General features: G+C 37.2%; 3 protein-coding genes across 4 annotated transcripts; 2 read left to right on the forward strand and 1 right to left on the reverse strand.

Moving 5' to 3' along the window:
- Positions 1–1,867: 1,867 nt before the first annotated feature.
- LOC139100209 (putative ferric-chelate reductase 1 homolog) lies at positions 1,868–5,698 on the forward strand. The gene is made up of 4 exons (XM_070652821.1): positions 1,868–1,953; positions 4,471–4,639; positions 5,076–5,260; positions 5,418–5,698. The coding sequence occupies exons 2-4, from the start codon at positions 4,477–4,479 to the stop codon at positions 5,640–5,642; spliced, it is 573 nt and encodes a 190-aa protein (XP_070508922.1). The 5' UTR covers positions 1,868–1,953; positions 4,471–4,476; the 3' UTR covers positions 5,643–5,698.
- Positions 5,699–5,734: 36 nt separating this feature from the next.
- LOC139100365 (uncharacterized protein CG45076-like) lies at positions 5,735–8,448 on the reverse strand. The gene is made up of 5 exons (XM_070652981.1): positions 8,059–8,448; positions 7,928–7,996; positions 7,437–7,874; positions 6,123–7,002; positions 5,735–6,068 (listed from the first exon to the last, which is right to left on the reverse strand). The coding sequence occupies exons 1-5, from the start codon at positions 8,446–8,448 to the stop codon at positions 5,746–5,748; spliced, it is 2,100 nt and encodes a 699-aa protein (XP_070509082.1). The 3' UTR covers positions 5,735–5,745.
- A 2,071-nt stretch (positions 8,449–10,519) lies between these two features.
- LOC139100148 (solute carrier family 22 member 27-like) lies at positions 10,520–14,833 on the forward strand. Of its 2 annotated transcripts, none has more exons than XM_070652752.1 (6): positions 10,520–10,748; positions 12,154–12,591; positions 12,963–13,286; positions 13,346–13,953; positions 14,137–14,234; positions 14,567–14,833. In XM_070652752.1, exons 1-6 carry the CDS (start codon positions 10,615–10,617, stop codon positions 14,750–14,752), a joined length of 1,788 nt encoding a protein of 595 aa, XP_070508853.1. In that variant the 5' UTR covers positions 10,520–10,614; the 3' UTR covers positions 14,753–14,833. The 2 variants fall into 2 exon arrangements, with proteins under 2 accessions (XP_070508853.1, XP_070508854.1); XM_070652753.1 differs by having other exon boundaries at positions 13,349–13,953.
- The last annotated feature ends 1,096 nt before the right edge of the window (positions 14,834–15,929 follow it).

Below are 15,929 nucleotides of genomic sequence, written 5' to 3' on the forward strand. Positions count from 1 at the left end.
ATGATGCAATGGGGCGTAAGCAGCTCATTTATTATTTGTCTCCAGGCCGGTGTCACTCTGACTTGGTAGAAATCCATGTTCTTGGCATGATAGAGTAATGTCAGGCTGGTTTTGGATTAATTAACTGGCTTGTACGACTCGGATGGAGTAATTATGAATGTAAGCTACTTGGATATGCATCTTTTTACTGAAATATCAAACAAGATGACTTGACTAATTCTTAAATGAGCTTTAGACGATTTACTTCGAACTACAAGTTGATCTTTAAGTCGTAACATGATTCTGGTAAGTAAGTCTGTAACCCGAAAGGCACACTGCTTTATAATGATCAAAAATCCAACTTTAGGTCAACTTAGAGCTCGAAATTGACTCGAATTTTGTAAGGAAAAATCAATTCAAATCGACTTGACTTCAAATAAAGTTGGTGTCGACTTCAAGATCTGTGTCAACCCAACTCTGGCCTGAGGTCAAAATCACGCTGGCCATTAGATAGATTTTTTACCATATGCCTTCCAGAATATGCACCAAATGAACTTGATTTCTTAGAAAATTTTACTATAATTTAAAATACATTAGACTTTCTAAAATTCACTAATTGGAGAGACTCATAACATTTTACATGCCTCAGTACATATTTTGTCTGCAAGACTTGTATATAACTTGAACTGTTGTGAAAAAGAACTAAAAGAAGTTCACGGTCAGATTCGATCTTGATAAACATCCTTATTCTCAACATTTATCATAAATATACTCCCACGAGCATTTCTCCTATCATACTTTTAACCTTGATCAGTTCAATACATCAAGCTTAGGGAATGGTTTATGAATGATGTTAACAAAATCTATTGGGCATCTTAGTGTTAACAGATCAACTAAGTAGTCATTAGAATACGCTGAAAATCCGGAACTTGACTGTCTTGGCTATGGGCTGAGGCCGGATTTCATCGAATCTGTCTTTAAGCCAGAATGGCTCCATACAAAGCTGGATTTTTGACCATTTCTACACCGTGTGCCTTCTGACTATCTTAATCAAGCCAAAATTTAGCTTGAGACCGTCGTGACTGTGTCTTGATGTCGTATTGAGTTTAAATCCAACACGATACATCACAGAAAGCCGAATATCCAAATACTTGGTAGTGTGACTTTGACTCTATTCAAGATTGAATGATATTCAGTCTCAGAACAAAGTCAAGTCAGTCTGGAGTTGGATTTTCAGCCAATTCTACGCCGTGTGCTTTCCGGAAGGCATCGTGTCAGATATAAACGGAATCCAATACATTTCCAGAGTCAGATCGGCCGACAACCAGATTTTTGATAGATTTTATGATTTTTGCTATTCAGGTTGGTTTTCTGACGACTCAGTGGTGATACTCAAGTTTGTGAATCATAACAGTCTTCAGTTTACAGTTTACTGTAAACAGTCGTTGCCTTTATTCCTAATAATCATTCAATTAACATGCATGTAATAATCTCTCTAATTGCCAAAAGCACCTCAGCTCTTAACAGCACTTCAAAACATTTTCACCTCAATTCTCTCCCATCATTTATGCACAATTCCCAAAAGAGAACTATTTATTGCCATAATATATGTAAATAACTACACAAAGCTAAGCCCCATGAGAGATTTAAAATCACAGCAAAAAAAAAAGAATCATTAACAGAAGTCAATGACTGCAATAATAACAACAACAGTAAGTCAAGTCAGGTATTTAGAGCCATTAAGACTCTCTTCAGTCTTCTCATCAAGAAATTCCAAAAAAAATGTTCTCATTAATCCCTGACTTATTGAGAACCCTCAAAACCAGTTTGAGATGTGAGAGAAATGAACTTTTTAGTTCCGATAATCTCAATACAAAAAATTCTTACTTTAAAGTCAGTCGTGTTGTTTCTCTTGACTTGAGTACATTGGCATTGACATTGAGACTGATAATTTTTAAATAATATTTAAAGGAGGTAAGTCGTTATCAAAAAATTCTAGAATTTACGTCAATTTTCATATTTTTTGTGAATTGAATTTTGGCATTTTTGTGTGTATTGGTTGATAAATTGAGGCTCAACTACCTTGAGTTGCTTGTGATTAGCTACTTAGAACGGTATTCGATGTAAACTTTAAATAGTTCAGTCTATGAAAGCAATGTCTTTGATCAGAGGATAGTGGGAAGCATAGTTTGCAGATCTGCAATATTGAAGCATTTCCTCTGTACTCCGAGATTCTGTGGACTATTAGAATCCAGACTCCCAAATTACAGCCAACTCTGGGAGTCTACCTTTGATCGATCATCTGATTGATTAACTCTGGCTGACCAACTCTGGTTGACCAATCATGGTGAACAGAACTTTGGGAGTGCAGACTCCTTTACTTTACATGATCCATGACCTCCCACAGGAATCGCCTGAAGCTGGCTCTATCGCTGGGTACCACTTGCCAATTTCTGATACCAAGTGCATTGCTATCTCTATCGACAGTTTCCTTCCAAGAGTATTCAAAACTATCAAAGCTAATCTAGGCATCAAGAGCTGTTTGTGGTTTGGGTATGCTTCAGAGTATATGTACCAACAAAATGGCTAAGTCATATTTGCAGGTATACCCGAGCAATCGACTAGATGTAAGAAGTGATATTAAGAGAATTTGGGTAATTTTGCATTTTGGGACATGTTGGAAGACAATAGACCTTCTTAGGGATTGTTCGGAAATTACATAACGGTTATAGGTGGAGGCTGGGTACAATTTTACTAACTTAATGGAACCATACTCAGACATGGGACCGGTACATACCAATTTAGTTACAGATAACTACTTTTGATTTATGATTTTGCTGCAAATCATTACAGTAAAGTAGTGTCTAAATATGCTACATATTTTTGATAATTTACACAAAATAATAATTGACTTATCAAGAAATCAGAGCGCGTACGTGAGAAATTGTCAAAAAATGATTGTAAACATAATTCAAAAATTATACAGATACATGTGCTAATTGTATATAAAATAATCTATTTTCCTAATTAGACTCTAATGTGAGAAGCTTCTAATAGAGTCCGGACTCTAGTCAATTTGGCTCTTTTGAGTATGTAATCTAGCCAAGGCAGCTTTATTGAGTCCGGATTCAAGTCAAAGCTGCTTTTTAGAGTCCGAATACCCCAAGTCCTTCCCATTCTCAAGGTATTCCTCCAAATACTCATTAAATCCTTCCAACTGAGCTTTAATGACGCCTACAACAACCAAAGTATACAAAACCTTAACAATTCTCTAAAAATATCCCAAAACCTCACATCCATATCCAAACAAAAATCAATTCCTGCCTTACCATCATCTCAAATATCTCATCAACAAGTTTTCAATATCAATTTTTCTCTTCATTTCTATTGTTTTTTGCATTCAACTCTTGAATCAATGACCTATGTCGTTGACAATTCCATAGAAATTATTGTCTCATGCTTATGTGCTTGTGACATCCATAAAAAAAAAAAAAAAAAATTCTCATTTTATATTGGCTTCTTGTTATGATTTTGTAATTTTCTTCTCAGTTTCCGCTCTAATGAGTTTAGAAGGAGGTGGGGATGATGCAGTTGTTAGGTGACGTCCTAAAATTAGGGAGCGTTCTTAGGGAAGTAGGGAAGGGGGAGAGAGGGGAGAGAGAGAAGATAGGGGACAGAGGGGACAGAGGGAACATTATGAGCTTTTAGTCAGTCGCTGCTCAAACTGTGCGTCAAACACTAATGTGCCGTCCAAATTTATTGGAAATGCCAAGAACCGCATGTCGAATCTCACCTAATAGCTCGCATTAGGCATACAATTCATGGAATTTGCAGGAATAATCAATTTCTCACGTTACGTAACAAGTGAATAGTCCCCAATACTTGATGACTTTATTTATGGAATATGTAATGTTGTGAGATATTTGTTGTGAAGATGAAGTGTTCTATGTCAATGAACAGGTTAAGAGGGATAATGTGGTACGTTATTATGCGACGTAATTAAATTGTACATGGGGTGTAGCCTGGGGGTGTTCTTGAAGGGTGGGTGGGGGGTGTGCTGGGGTGTTTTGGGGATTGATAGTTGAGGGAGTATGGCTTGGGTTCCCTAAGAGGCTCAACAAATTGAAGAATTTTGGTGCTAAAAATTGAATTTTGGACCCCCTTGTCCTCCATCTCCTCTAGATCCACATATGACGCATGGGGTACCTCCTTATTGCCCCCTCATCCTAACCCTCAATGTCAATTTTTCCCCAAAAATATTCTCAATGCCTACGTCAAGGATCATTTGTCTAATGTCTTCGTGTTGACTTTCATTTCATGAAAATTCATTTAAAAGCCCAATAGATATCAAATAACACAATAAGGACACCAAGAATCACGTAATAAATGACTTGATATATATATTTTTGTGTATCGCGTGCTGCAGCATCCAATTCTTATTCTTATATCCAATTTCTTATTTAATCTAAATTTGGCAAATTTTATTCACAGAAAATTATGGCGCAAAAGATTTTTTTGGCAATTCTTCTGTTGGTTGCATGTACTTATGCTGAGGATGATATTTATGAAGGTTGTGGCACAACAAAGCAATGTTTGGGATATCCAGGAGATTGTGTTCCGGATAAGGATTGCGTTACAATGAGTTCTACATATGTTAAAGGTTAGTTACTCGACTCTAACCGATTGTTCCCGACTCTAGCCGACTCTAGACGACTCTAGCCGACTCTAGCCGACTGTATACGACTCTATCCGACTCTAACCGACTCTAGCCGACTATAACCGACTCTAGCCGACTCTAGCCGACTCTAGCCGATTCTAGACGACTCTAGCCGACTCTAGACGACTCTAGCCGACTCTAGCCGACTCTAGCCGACTCTAGACGACTCTAGCCGACTCTAGACGACTCTAGCCGATTCTAGCTGACTCTAGCCGACTCTACCCGACTCTACCCGACTCTACCCGACTCTAATCGACTTAACCCGATTTTACTCTGCTTTAACTGACTCTACCCGACTCTACATCATAAAATACATAAAGCATTAAATGCACATACACATATACATCTCATATCTAATCCAATTCCTCATCATCCATAGATGGAAAAGTAATTTTCGAAATGAGATCATGGAAATCTGCCAAGTACATCGCTATGGCTCTATCAACTGACAAAGAGATGGGTGATGACTCGGTCATGGAGTGCGTTAAAGAAGGTGACGAGATTAAAGTTTATTCATCATGGACAACAGTTGGTGCTAATTATGCATCGGTTCGCGAGGGTATTGTGAGTATCATTGGGGGGGTGGGGTAGAAGGGGGAGGGGAGTGGGGTAGATGGGGTTAAAAGGGATTTAGAAGGGTAAAACCTCAAAATCCTCATTTTTGGATTCAAAATTGATCAATTCCTTCAATTTCCCTTCTTATTCTACTTCCTCAATACAGCCACAAGACATCATCAGACTCGTCGACTCTAAGATCATCGATGGACGTATTTATTGCCAAGTTGAACGTGCTGACAGCACCAAGATTAAGAAGACAACATTCGATATGAGTAAGAAGCCTTATTACTTGATGCTTGCCAGTGGGGATACACTTAGAGACAATGGTGTTGATTATCATAATTTGGCATATGTTGTCACTAAGAAGAAGATCAACTTCAAGCCTTAAAATCTTGTGCCTGAACCTGAAGAAATTTGAATAAAAAGGCAGCAAAAATTTAAAAATTTCCAAATTTTTTTATTTCAATTTTCAGTTCCAAAAATTGTCACATTTAAGACCAATCTTGTCCAGCAATGATCAAGCTGTCGTCAGTTCCAGCTGCCTTCGGTTCCATTGGCTGTACGTCAATCTGTCCATTTGCATCAATTGCTGTATTGCTGACTTCATTTTCACGTTTGGTCTGCTTTGAGTCGGATCTGTAGTTTGATTCTGAGTAAGTTGAGAATGGCATTGGTGCTGGTCGGGTGTATTTTGGTGGTGGTGGTGGTGGATGGGTTGGAACTGGTGCTTTATGCTGTTCATAAGTCACACTTTGACATGGAACGGGTGCTACTTGTGGGGCGCAGCTGAATAGCAAGTTTGTTGGACATGGAACTAAAAAAAAGGTTGAAAAAATTGGATATAACCTCAAAAAATGTCAATACTAACCAGCAGGTGCAGGTGCATGATGTGGGATGTGCTTAACTGGTGCTACAGCACGTGCATTGTCTTGTTCCATTTGGGACATTTCCATAGCTCGGGCACTTTCTATTGCCATTGCATTTTCGTACTGCATTCTTGCAATCTCTGCTGCTCGTGCTGATTCAGCTCTTGCTGCTTGCTCGGCTTGAGCTTCCTGATATTCAGCCATGGCACGTGCTTGACTTTCAGCTTGTTCTCGTGCCTGTGCGTCTGCCTGAGCTTCTTGGTACTCAGCCATGGCTCTAGCTTGTTGTTCAGCCTGCTGCCTAGCTGCCTGATCTGCGTTATACTTCTCATAATTAGCACGTCCTCGTGCCTGCGAGTCAGCTAATTGCCTTTGATAGTCAATTTGTGACCAGCTAGCTTCTGCTGCTTGAGAATTTTGATAATCAGCAAGTGCTGCTTGATACGCTGCATATCTTTGCTCATAGTCACTTTGTGCACGTGCTGCTTGTTCTGCTTGTGCTCTTTGGTACTCAATTTGTGCACGCTGTTGTTCCTGTTCAGCTTGAGTGATTTCAGCTGCTTTAGCATTTTGGAACTCAATTCTGGCATTTTGTGCTGCACGTGCACTTTCGTCAGCCCTTGACTTTTCAAATTCAGCCTTCATTCTCTCAAATTCAGATCGAGCACGAGCTTGTTGATATTCAGCTTGGGCTCTAAGACTTTCAGCTGCACGTGCAGCTTCGTATTCATTTAATGCACTTTCGTAGTTTTGTCGTGCATCTTGAACCTTAATGGCTTCACTGTTGGATGAGAATTGGGAAGAGCTTCGCTGGGAACTGCTGTAGTCGGCTTGGACTCCAGATGGTGACCAGGCGCGATAACCTTCGTATGACTGATATGGCTGGAAAGGAAGAGAATAATGTGAATCACAAAATGACATTGAAATGCTGTATTTTTGGCACGATTGATCTAATTTCATCAAATTATCACATTCCCGAATAGCACATGTCCAAATTCGATTCCGATTCGGAACCTTATTCCGAATTCGAGTCGGAACCTGATTCCGAATCCGAGTCGGAACCTGATTCCGAATCCAATTCGGAACCTGATTCCGAATCCAAGTCGGATCCTGATTCCGAACTCTAGTCGGAACCTGATTCCAAATCCTAGTCGGAACTCGATTCCCAATGCGAGTCGGAACCTGATTTCGAATCCGAGTCAGAACCTGATTCTGATTCCGAGATGGAACCTGATTCCGAATCCGAGTCGGAACCTGATGCCGAATTGTGCTACTCGGGCCAATTTAATTCAAACAAAATATTCAAAATGACTCACCTGATAAGTCGGTTGCGAATAAGCATACACAGCCGATGAGTAAGCATTTGGAAGTTGTGGTTGTGCTGATGAATACGATGGCTGTTGATATTGCTGTGAATATGCTGTTGGTAATGCTGGGTAAATTGATGATGGTTTTTGATATACAGGCTTTTGTGTCGGTGGCGGTTGTGGATGTGAATATGCATTTGCTGGTGCTTGATGATGTGTAGCTGGTTTTGGGGCATATGAAGCGTCTGATGTGTAAGTTGGTTGACTTGGAGCTGGCGCATATGATGGTATGGATGGAGATGTGTGACCTGATTGGTAGTAGTCGGTGTATTGAGTTGATGGGTAAGTTGGATGAGCACTTGAGTGTGGAGTTGATGGATGTTGAGTGGTGTATTGGTATGGTGCAGTCGTGGTGGTTACATGGTGGGCTGGGTATGGCTGGGATGGCTGGAAATTAAAGGAAAATTAATGAAAAATATTGAAAAATTAAGGAAAATTACCTTAGCGGTTGGAGAAGCATAATGTTGAGGATATGCAGGTGTTGTAGTCGTTGGAGCTGGAGTTGAAGACTAAGGACATAAGAAGCAATTAAAATCAAATTTTTCCAAATTTTTCCTAACCTCAAAATTACCTTAAAACTTGGAAAAATGCTGTTAAAGCTTGGAAAATGCAATTGATGCTCAAATCCAGGAATTGCTTCGCTTTGTCTTTGTAGTCCAGGCAATGCATCAACATTCCTTTGAAGTCCAGGTAGTGGAGCTATTGATGGAATATTCAGCGTTGGTGATGCTTCCGAGTCTGAACATTGTAAAATTGATTTTCCATTAACTTTTGTCTCAAAACAATTTGCTTCCTTTTTAATTCGCTCATTTTCAGTCGTTGTATCACTTTGGGTAATTAAGTCACTAGTCACATCTGGTATGAGTTCGGTATCTTCTGGATCTAACTTAATTGATGCCGATTGGGATAATTTGAAAAATATTAGTGGAAAAATTAGGCACAAAACTTGAAAATTTTTCATTTTTTTAAGCTTAATTGTGAATTAATCGACGGCTAAAATGGAAATGAAAATTAAATTTCAATTAACTCAATTAATTGCTGGATTGAAAAAGTGGATCAGCATATATTTGGAATTATTGCATAAATCAAGTCATGCAGAATCGACAGAAATCGACAGAAATCGACAGAAATTGACAATAAATTCAAAGTGTTGAGGCAATTAATTTATTGTTCATAACGGAAAAGAGCTTTAGGTTGCAATTATTGGAATTTTATATTTTATTAACAAAAATTGATGAACTAATTAAAGTTACAGAGTTGAAAACCTTAAAATTAGGCAACATAACCTCAAAATTTAGACACTTAATCTCAAAATTTGGCAACTTAACCTCAAAATTTGGCAACATAACCTCAAAATTATCAACATTACCTCGAATTTTGGCAACTAAAAATCAAAATTTGGCAACATAACCTAAAAACTGAGAACATAACCTCAAAATTGAGCAACAAAATCTCAAAATTAAGCAACTTAACCTCAAATTTGAGTGAAATAATCTCAAAATTCAGCCATTTAACCTCAAAAGTTAGTCAAGTATCCTCAAAATTGAGCTTAACCTCAAAATTTGAGAACATTACCTCAAAATTTGGCAATATAACCTGAAAGTTTTGCAACATAACCTGAAAGTTTGGCAACATAACCTGAAAGTTTGGCAACATAACCTGAAAGTTTGGCAACATAACCTGAAAGTTTGGCAACATAACCTGAAAGTTTGGCAAATTAACCTCAAAATTTAGCCCAATAGCTTCAAAATTTAGTCACATAACCTAAAAAATTGGCAACATAACTTCAAAATTTAGTCAACTGAACCTCAAAATTTTTCAACTTAACCTCAAAATTAAGCACATTCTATCCCAGCTGCATCAATTTAGATCAACAAAACCCATTCAAAATCCCAAAATCACCAATCTTATCATCAAAAATTCCAAGAACAAAACTCAAAATCATCAGAAAATAAACAGAAAAAAAACCAAAACAATCCAGTAAATATCAAACAAATCCAGCACCAAGTGACAAATTCAAATTCACCTTAAACAAAAGTCACGAAGCTCCAAAAACAAAAACAATAAAGAAAAGATGAAAACGTAAACAAAAGTCAGTCCATCGTCATCAATTTCTCCATATCTTCACATGTATATTTTTTTTCGCACATTTTTAAAGTAAATCCACTCATTCTTAGTATCAATTAGCACCATCGCATGGTGACGCAACGGAATGTTGTTGCTGCTTTTCCAAAATTTATTGTCCATATGATCAGGAAATTTTTTCATTCGGAGTAAACATTTTAGGGTAAAGATTTTGAGGGATAGGTTCAGTTTCTTGGGATGAGTTTAGTTTAAGGGATTAGTTTAGTTTATGAGGATAAGTTCAGCTTTTTAAAATAATTTCAATTTTTAGGATGAGATTAATTTTTCGGGATAGTTTAAGTTTAGGGGATGAGTTCAGTTTCTAGAGATAAGTTAAGTTTATAGGGATAAGTTCAGTTTGTAAAGGATAAGTTCAGTTTCTAAAGGATACGTTCAGTTTCTAGAGATATGTTCAGTTTCTGGGAATAAGTTCAGTTTCTAATGATTAATTCAGTTTTCCAGGAATAAGTTCAGTTTCTAGAGATAAGTTCAATTTTTAGGGACAAGTTTAGTTTCTTGGAACAAGTTCAATTCCTAGAGATAAATTCAGTATCTAAAGATAAGTTCAGTTTCTTGGGATAAGCTTCGTTTCTAGGGACAAGTTTAATTTCTAGGGACAATTTCAGTTTCAGGGGATAAATTCAGTTTTTGGGACAAGGTTCTGTTTATAAGAATAAGTTCAGTTTCTAAGGATAAGCTCAATTATTAGGGATAAGTTAAGTTTCAAGGGACGCGTTCAGTTTCTAGGGACACATTCAGTTTTTAATCATCCAAAATACAATCCACAACCCTATCCAACACCTTGATTTACTATTTTGTCAATAAATTATCACCTCAACGTCACAATATTGTCTACATCAATCATATAAATTGCTGTTTATTTGAAAGAAATCTTCAGTGAGATTTCAATCTTTGCTCAACAAAAGCTACTAAGAAGTTTACTTTTAAACTTTTTAAACAACAATAAATTTAATTTAGAGATCAAAAAATAGTGCACAAAAAAATGACAGCAGATAGTTTGGCTTACGTGACAGCTGTCAAAGGAACAGTGAACAGTTCCTATGAACAAAGAAAGACATTAAAAGAATTTGTTTGTGATGATTTAAAGCGAAAGGGAAGTGGACATGCGTGGTTGTGGTAAGTTGAGATGTTTTGAGGTTGGGTTGACCCGAGACAGGCTAGGGTGACTATGAATTTGTGCCGGGATATACCTGTATACTAAAATAGTATACTTGTCTACTAAATTTGTAGTCTCGTGTACTAAAATAGTATACTTGGATACTAAAATAGTATATTCATCCTGGATACCACACCAGAGTCACCCGACCTGTTCCCAGATTCCGGATCAATTAACCGACATGTGCTCCTCGGGTTGAATTTGATATAAATTGTGAATAAACTGTGAAAAAAGGTTCAAGTGAAGAAAATACTGCAAAATAAGAATTAAAACCATTAAAAAATAGCAAAAATAGCTTGTGTAAAATTACGTCAATTGATAATTTTTGCTGATTTATGTCAATTTATTCAGTCATTGCTCCCAATAAAAATTATGCTATAAATTTTATAGTGTCTTTGTGTTTCTAAGAATAAATTATTAAAACGTGTCCAGCAATATTTTCTTAATTTGGGGGCTGTTCAGTTATTAGGTAACGGGAAAAATTGACATCGTGAATCGAGCTAAGCCCGAACATAGCCGAGTGAAACACGAATGTTGCCGAGCATTGCCCGAATGTTACCGAGCTTAGCCCGAACGTTACCGAGCTTAGCACGAATGTTACCGAGCTAAGCCCGAACATTGCCGAGTGAAGCACGAATGTTGCCGAGCATTGCCCGAATGTTACCGAGCATTTCCTGAATGTTACAGAGCTAAGCCCGAAAGTTACCGAGCTTAGATTGACAGTCATTTTTACACCATGTGTCATCCAGCTACGTAACAAGTGAACGACTTCTTCCTAATTCACACCAATTTCAAAAAAATATCAAAACATTCACAAAATTACCCAAAAATATCACATAAAATTAGCATAATGTTAACAAAAACTTCCTCAAAAACAACCAATTTTAAATTTTGTTTAATTAAATTCAATTACCTTAGTAGTATTATATGACGTAGGAGTCACTTGATTCTGTTTGTCATCCATTACTTTTAATTGAATTAACATATTTAGTGTCAAATTCTTTAAATAATTTTGCGGCTCTTCTTTTTACATTTTTGATCATTATTATGAATATAAGCAGTTCCATTATATGGCTTTTGTTGACACAGTTTCAAGAGAATTTCGTGATTTAGAGGAAGAATTGATGGAAATAGAATCAAAAATCCCGAGGAGCACATGTTGACTTGATAAGGCTTACTTGACTCTGCCCTGAGGCCTACTTGACTCTGGCTTGAGGTCAACTTGACTCTAACTTGAGGCCTACTTGACTCTGGCTTAAGGCCTACTTGACTCTGAGTTGAGGCTTACTTGACTCTGGCTTGAAGCCTACTTGACTCACATCCCTTGCCACATTTTAATGAACCTCCATATGTCTCCCCATCCAGGATTCTCTTCGCCCTATGCTTCATCGGCACATCAAGCTTCTACTCCCAATTATTCTTCGATTTGAGTGCACTTGAGGAACCAGCTGACTACTTTTGTCTACCAAAAGAACTCAAAAATACCAACTGGACAATCAATGAGATTCGTGAAGTTTCAAAATACAGCAACTCAACCCAAAGCTGTATGGCTTTAAAGTTGGACTATAAATCAATATCTAAGATGTCATTTGGTGATGCTTTGGACATGGTTAACAATATGGATGAATTAGATGGTGGATTGTGCTCAGAAATTGGTGGTGTTATTCATGTTGTTAAAGGTGCAAAACAGACCTTTGCTGATGATATGGATCTGTTGTGTCGTGATGATGTGTCCAGCATTTATACTGCATTTTATAAAGGATGCATCTTTGGTGGTGTCATCTTTGGAGTTATTGGTGATTTGTGAGTAAATTTTGATGATAATTTTGAGGTTAGGTTTGGGAATTTTGAGGTTTTGATCAAATTTTGAGGTTAAGTTCAATAATTTTGAGGTTAAGTTTAAATTTTTGAGGTTAAGTTCATCTAATTTGAGATTAAGTTCAATAATTTTGAGGTTAGGTTCAATAATTTTGAGGTTAAGATCAAATTTTTGAGGTTAAGTTCAATAATTTTGAGGTTAAGTTCAAATTTTTGAGGTTATGTTCAGTAATTTTGAGGTTATGTTCAATAATTTTGAGGTTAGATTCAATAATTTTAAGGTTAAGATCAATCATTTTGAGGTTAAGTTCAAAAATTTTGAGGTTAAATTCCTAAATCTCCAATTTCTTCCCCAGAAATCGCAAAACAGCATTCACCATCGCAGTCCTTCCATACATGTTTGCCGCAATCTTACCAACCTATTTCCACTCATCAACCGTCTACATGTGGTCACGTTTTACCGTCGGATTCTGCGGCTATGGCATCATTAACCTACTTTTTGTCATTTTGATTGAAAATTCACAAAGAAAATTACGTGAAATTTTTGCCATTATGATTAACTTAGCCGTAGCATTTGGTATGATGTGGCAATACACGATATCATCTGTAGCCAATGACAATATTAGCGTCAATCAAACTTTATTGGCATACAGCACAGCCTTTATGGTAATTTTTATTAAGTAAGTTCGACACGTGAATTTGAGTTTTTGAGGTTAATTAATGACTTAATATTACCCAGCAGGTATCTTGTCGACTCACCAAAGCATTTAATATCCAAAAGGAAGTACGAGGAAGCATACAGCATGCTGAATGGTAAAAAGCCAATTATGAGTGATTTTGCTGTGGATGACGAGCAGCCAAGCACTGAATTATCAATCGCCAAGATTATTAAGGAACTCAAATTCGTCCGGTTCTTCTGTTCACCAAATTATTGGCACCTGACATGGCTGTCATTGGCCATTTTCTGTTTTTGGTTCTTTGCATTCAACTATTGTGACATGAAAGTCATTTATGAGGATTTTGACAGTCATATTAAGATGTCGACCATCTATGATGTCTTTGGATACATTGTAACTGCATTTTTGGTCTACATGCTGCCTAGGAAGGTCCTGCACATCTCATTAGCCGTCCTATTAGGAACATCATTGATTATTGGCGCGGCACTTCCATCAGAGGAACTTCCATTTTATCAATTTTTACTCACATTGTGTCGATCATTTGGTAATCCAGCAATTGCGCTGTTCTGCCTACATATTGCTGAGATGTTCCCAACGGAAATTAGAAGTACAGCAATTGGTGCTATTGGATCGGCTGGATACTTGACTGGATATTATGCATCTAGTATTGGTGAGTATTTGGAGATGACTTTTGGTACCTTAAATAGTTTTTGGAGCCATAAGATGCTTCCAGTGAGGCACATGATCCAAATAACTGTAATATTTTGCAAAATTATAGCCGATTATTCCAAAACACGTTTCGAATTTATAAAAAAAACACGATTTATTCATATTTTAATGTCCAAAATTCCAGTTGACTTCTACCACCAAACAGCAGATGCTTATAACCTTCCCAAATTTGCAACAATGCTTGGACTGTTCAGCATCATGATCAGCATGTTGGTTTACATGGTAAGTATTAATCAGGGCCACTCAGTAGTATGACTCGGTTCCGTCAATGCCACTCAGTAGCATGACTCGGTTCCGTCAATGCCACTCAGTAGAACCGCTCGGTTCCGCCAATGTCCACTCAGTAGAACTGCTCGGTTCCGCCAATGCCAATCAGTAGAACCGCTCGGTTCCGACACTGTCACTCAGTAGAACCGCTCGGTTCCGACAATATCACTCAGTAGCACAGCTCGGTTCCACCAATGTCACTCAGTAGCATGACTCGGTTCCGTCAATGTCACAATGACACTTAGCAGCACTGCTCAATTTTCAACATTTTTTTCCATTTTTTTTAGCTTCCCGAGACCAAAAAGGACGTCTTAAAAGACTCTGTACATGAAAAGCTCATCGATCAGCAACACGACGACGTGGACGTCAATGAGAAAAACATAAAGGAAGTCTCAATCTCTTCAATATTATTTTTAATCCTAACTGTGCTGTGTTTCTCAATTTTAAAGATTAATTTTAGTTTCAGTTTTTGAAACCAATTTTGACTAAAAAATTATCATGTGCTGCATATTATTGACATTTTTGGAAATAAATAAGAATCTCTAATTAATTAAGGCTGTCTTTTTTTATTAGAATTAGGGTGTTGGGGACTCTTGGGTGTACTAAGGGGGTGGGTGGGGTCTGTTAAGGCTCTATAGAGTCTCTTAAGGCTCTATAGAGTCTCTTAAGGCTCTATAGAGTCTCTTAAGGCTCTATAGAGTCTCTTAAGGCTCTATAGAGTCTCTTAAGGCTCTATAGAGTCTCTTAAGGCTCTATAGAGTCTCTTAAGGCTCTATAGAGTCTCTTAAGGCTCTATAGAGTCTCTTAAGGCTCTATAGAGTCTCTTAAGGCTCTATAGAGTCTCTTAAGGCTCTATAGAGTCTCTTAAGGCTCTATAGAGTCTCTTAAGGCTCTATAGAGTCTCTTAAGGCTCTATAGAGTCTCTTAAGGCTCTCTAGAGTCTGTGAAGGCTCTCTAGAGTCTGTGAAGGCTCTCTAGAGTCTGTTAAGGCTCTCTAGAGTCTGTTAAGGCTCTCTAGAGTCTGTTAAGGCTCTCTAGAGTCTGTTAAGGCTCTCTAGAGTCTGTTAAGGCTCTCTAGAGTCTGTTAAGGCTCTCTAGAGTCTGTTAAGGCTCTCTAGAGTCTGTTAAGGCTCTCTAGAGTCTGTTAAGGCTCTCTAGAGTCTGTTAAGGCTCAATTCCAGCTCATATACCGCACATCATCACATATCCATGTATCAACATGACCTTAGTAGTAAAAATCATCGGAAAAACACGAGACATGGATGAGAGGAAAAGTCTGGTGAGAAAATTGAGAGGAAATTTTTTTTCATACTCAGAATTTTCTATCTGAAAATGAAAAAAAAAATTAGAAAATGTGTTTAGTTCATCGTGGGATTCTCAACTTGCCGGACGGAAAAATCAAAAATGTGCGTGAAATTTTTTAAAGTCACTGACTGTGCTTGTAGATTGTGGATAGTGTGAATATATCTAAATAAATAAAGAAAATGTTTAACAGAAAATAAAAATAAAATTGACAGTTTAATTTGTTTAGTTTTTGTGGAAAATTAAGTGAGAAAAAAATAAAAATAGTTTGAAAAATTCATGAAAAAAATTAAGGAATTTTTATAAAAAAATTTTAAACTAAAAATATTTTATAAAAAAAATAACTAA

This window comes from Chironomus tepperi, unplaced genomic scaffold (genome assembly GCF_022539635.2).
Source record: "Chironomus tepperi strain 1889 unplaced genomic scaffold, CSIRO-AGI_Ctep_v1 contig_58, whole genome shotgun sequence".
In the NCBI taxonomy this organism is placed as follows: domain Eukaryota; kingdom Metazoa; phylum Arthropoda; class Insecta; order Diptera; family Chironomidae; genus Chironomus; species Chironomus tepperi.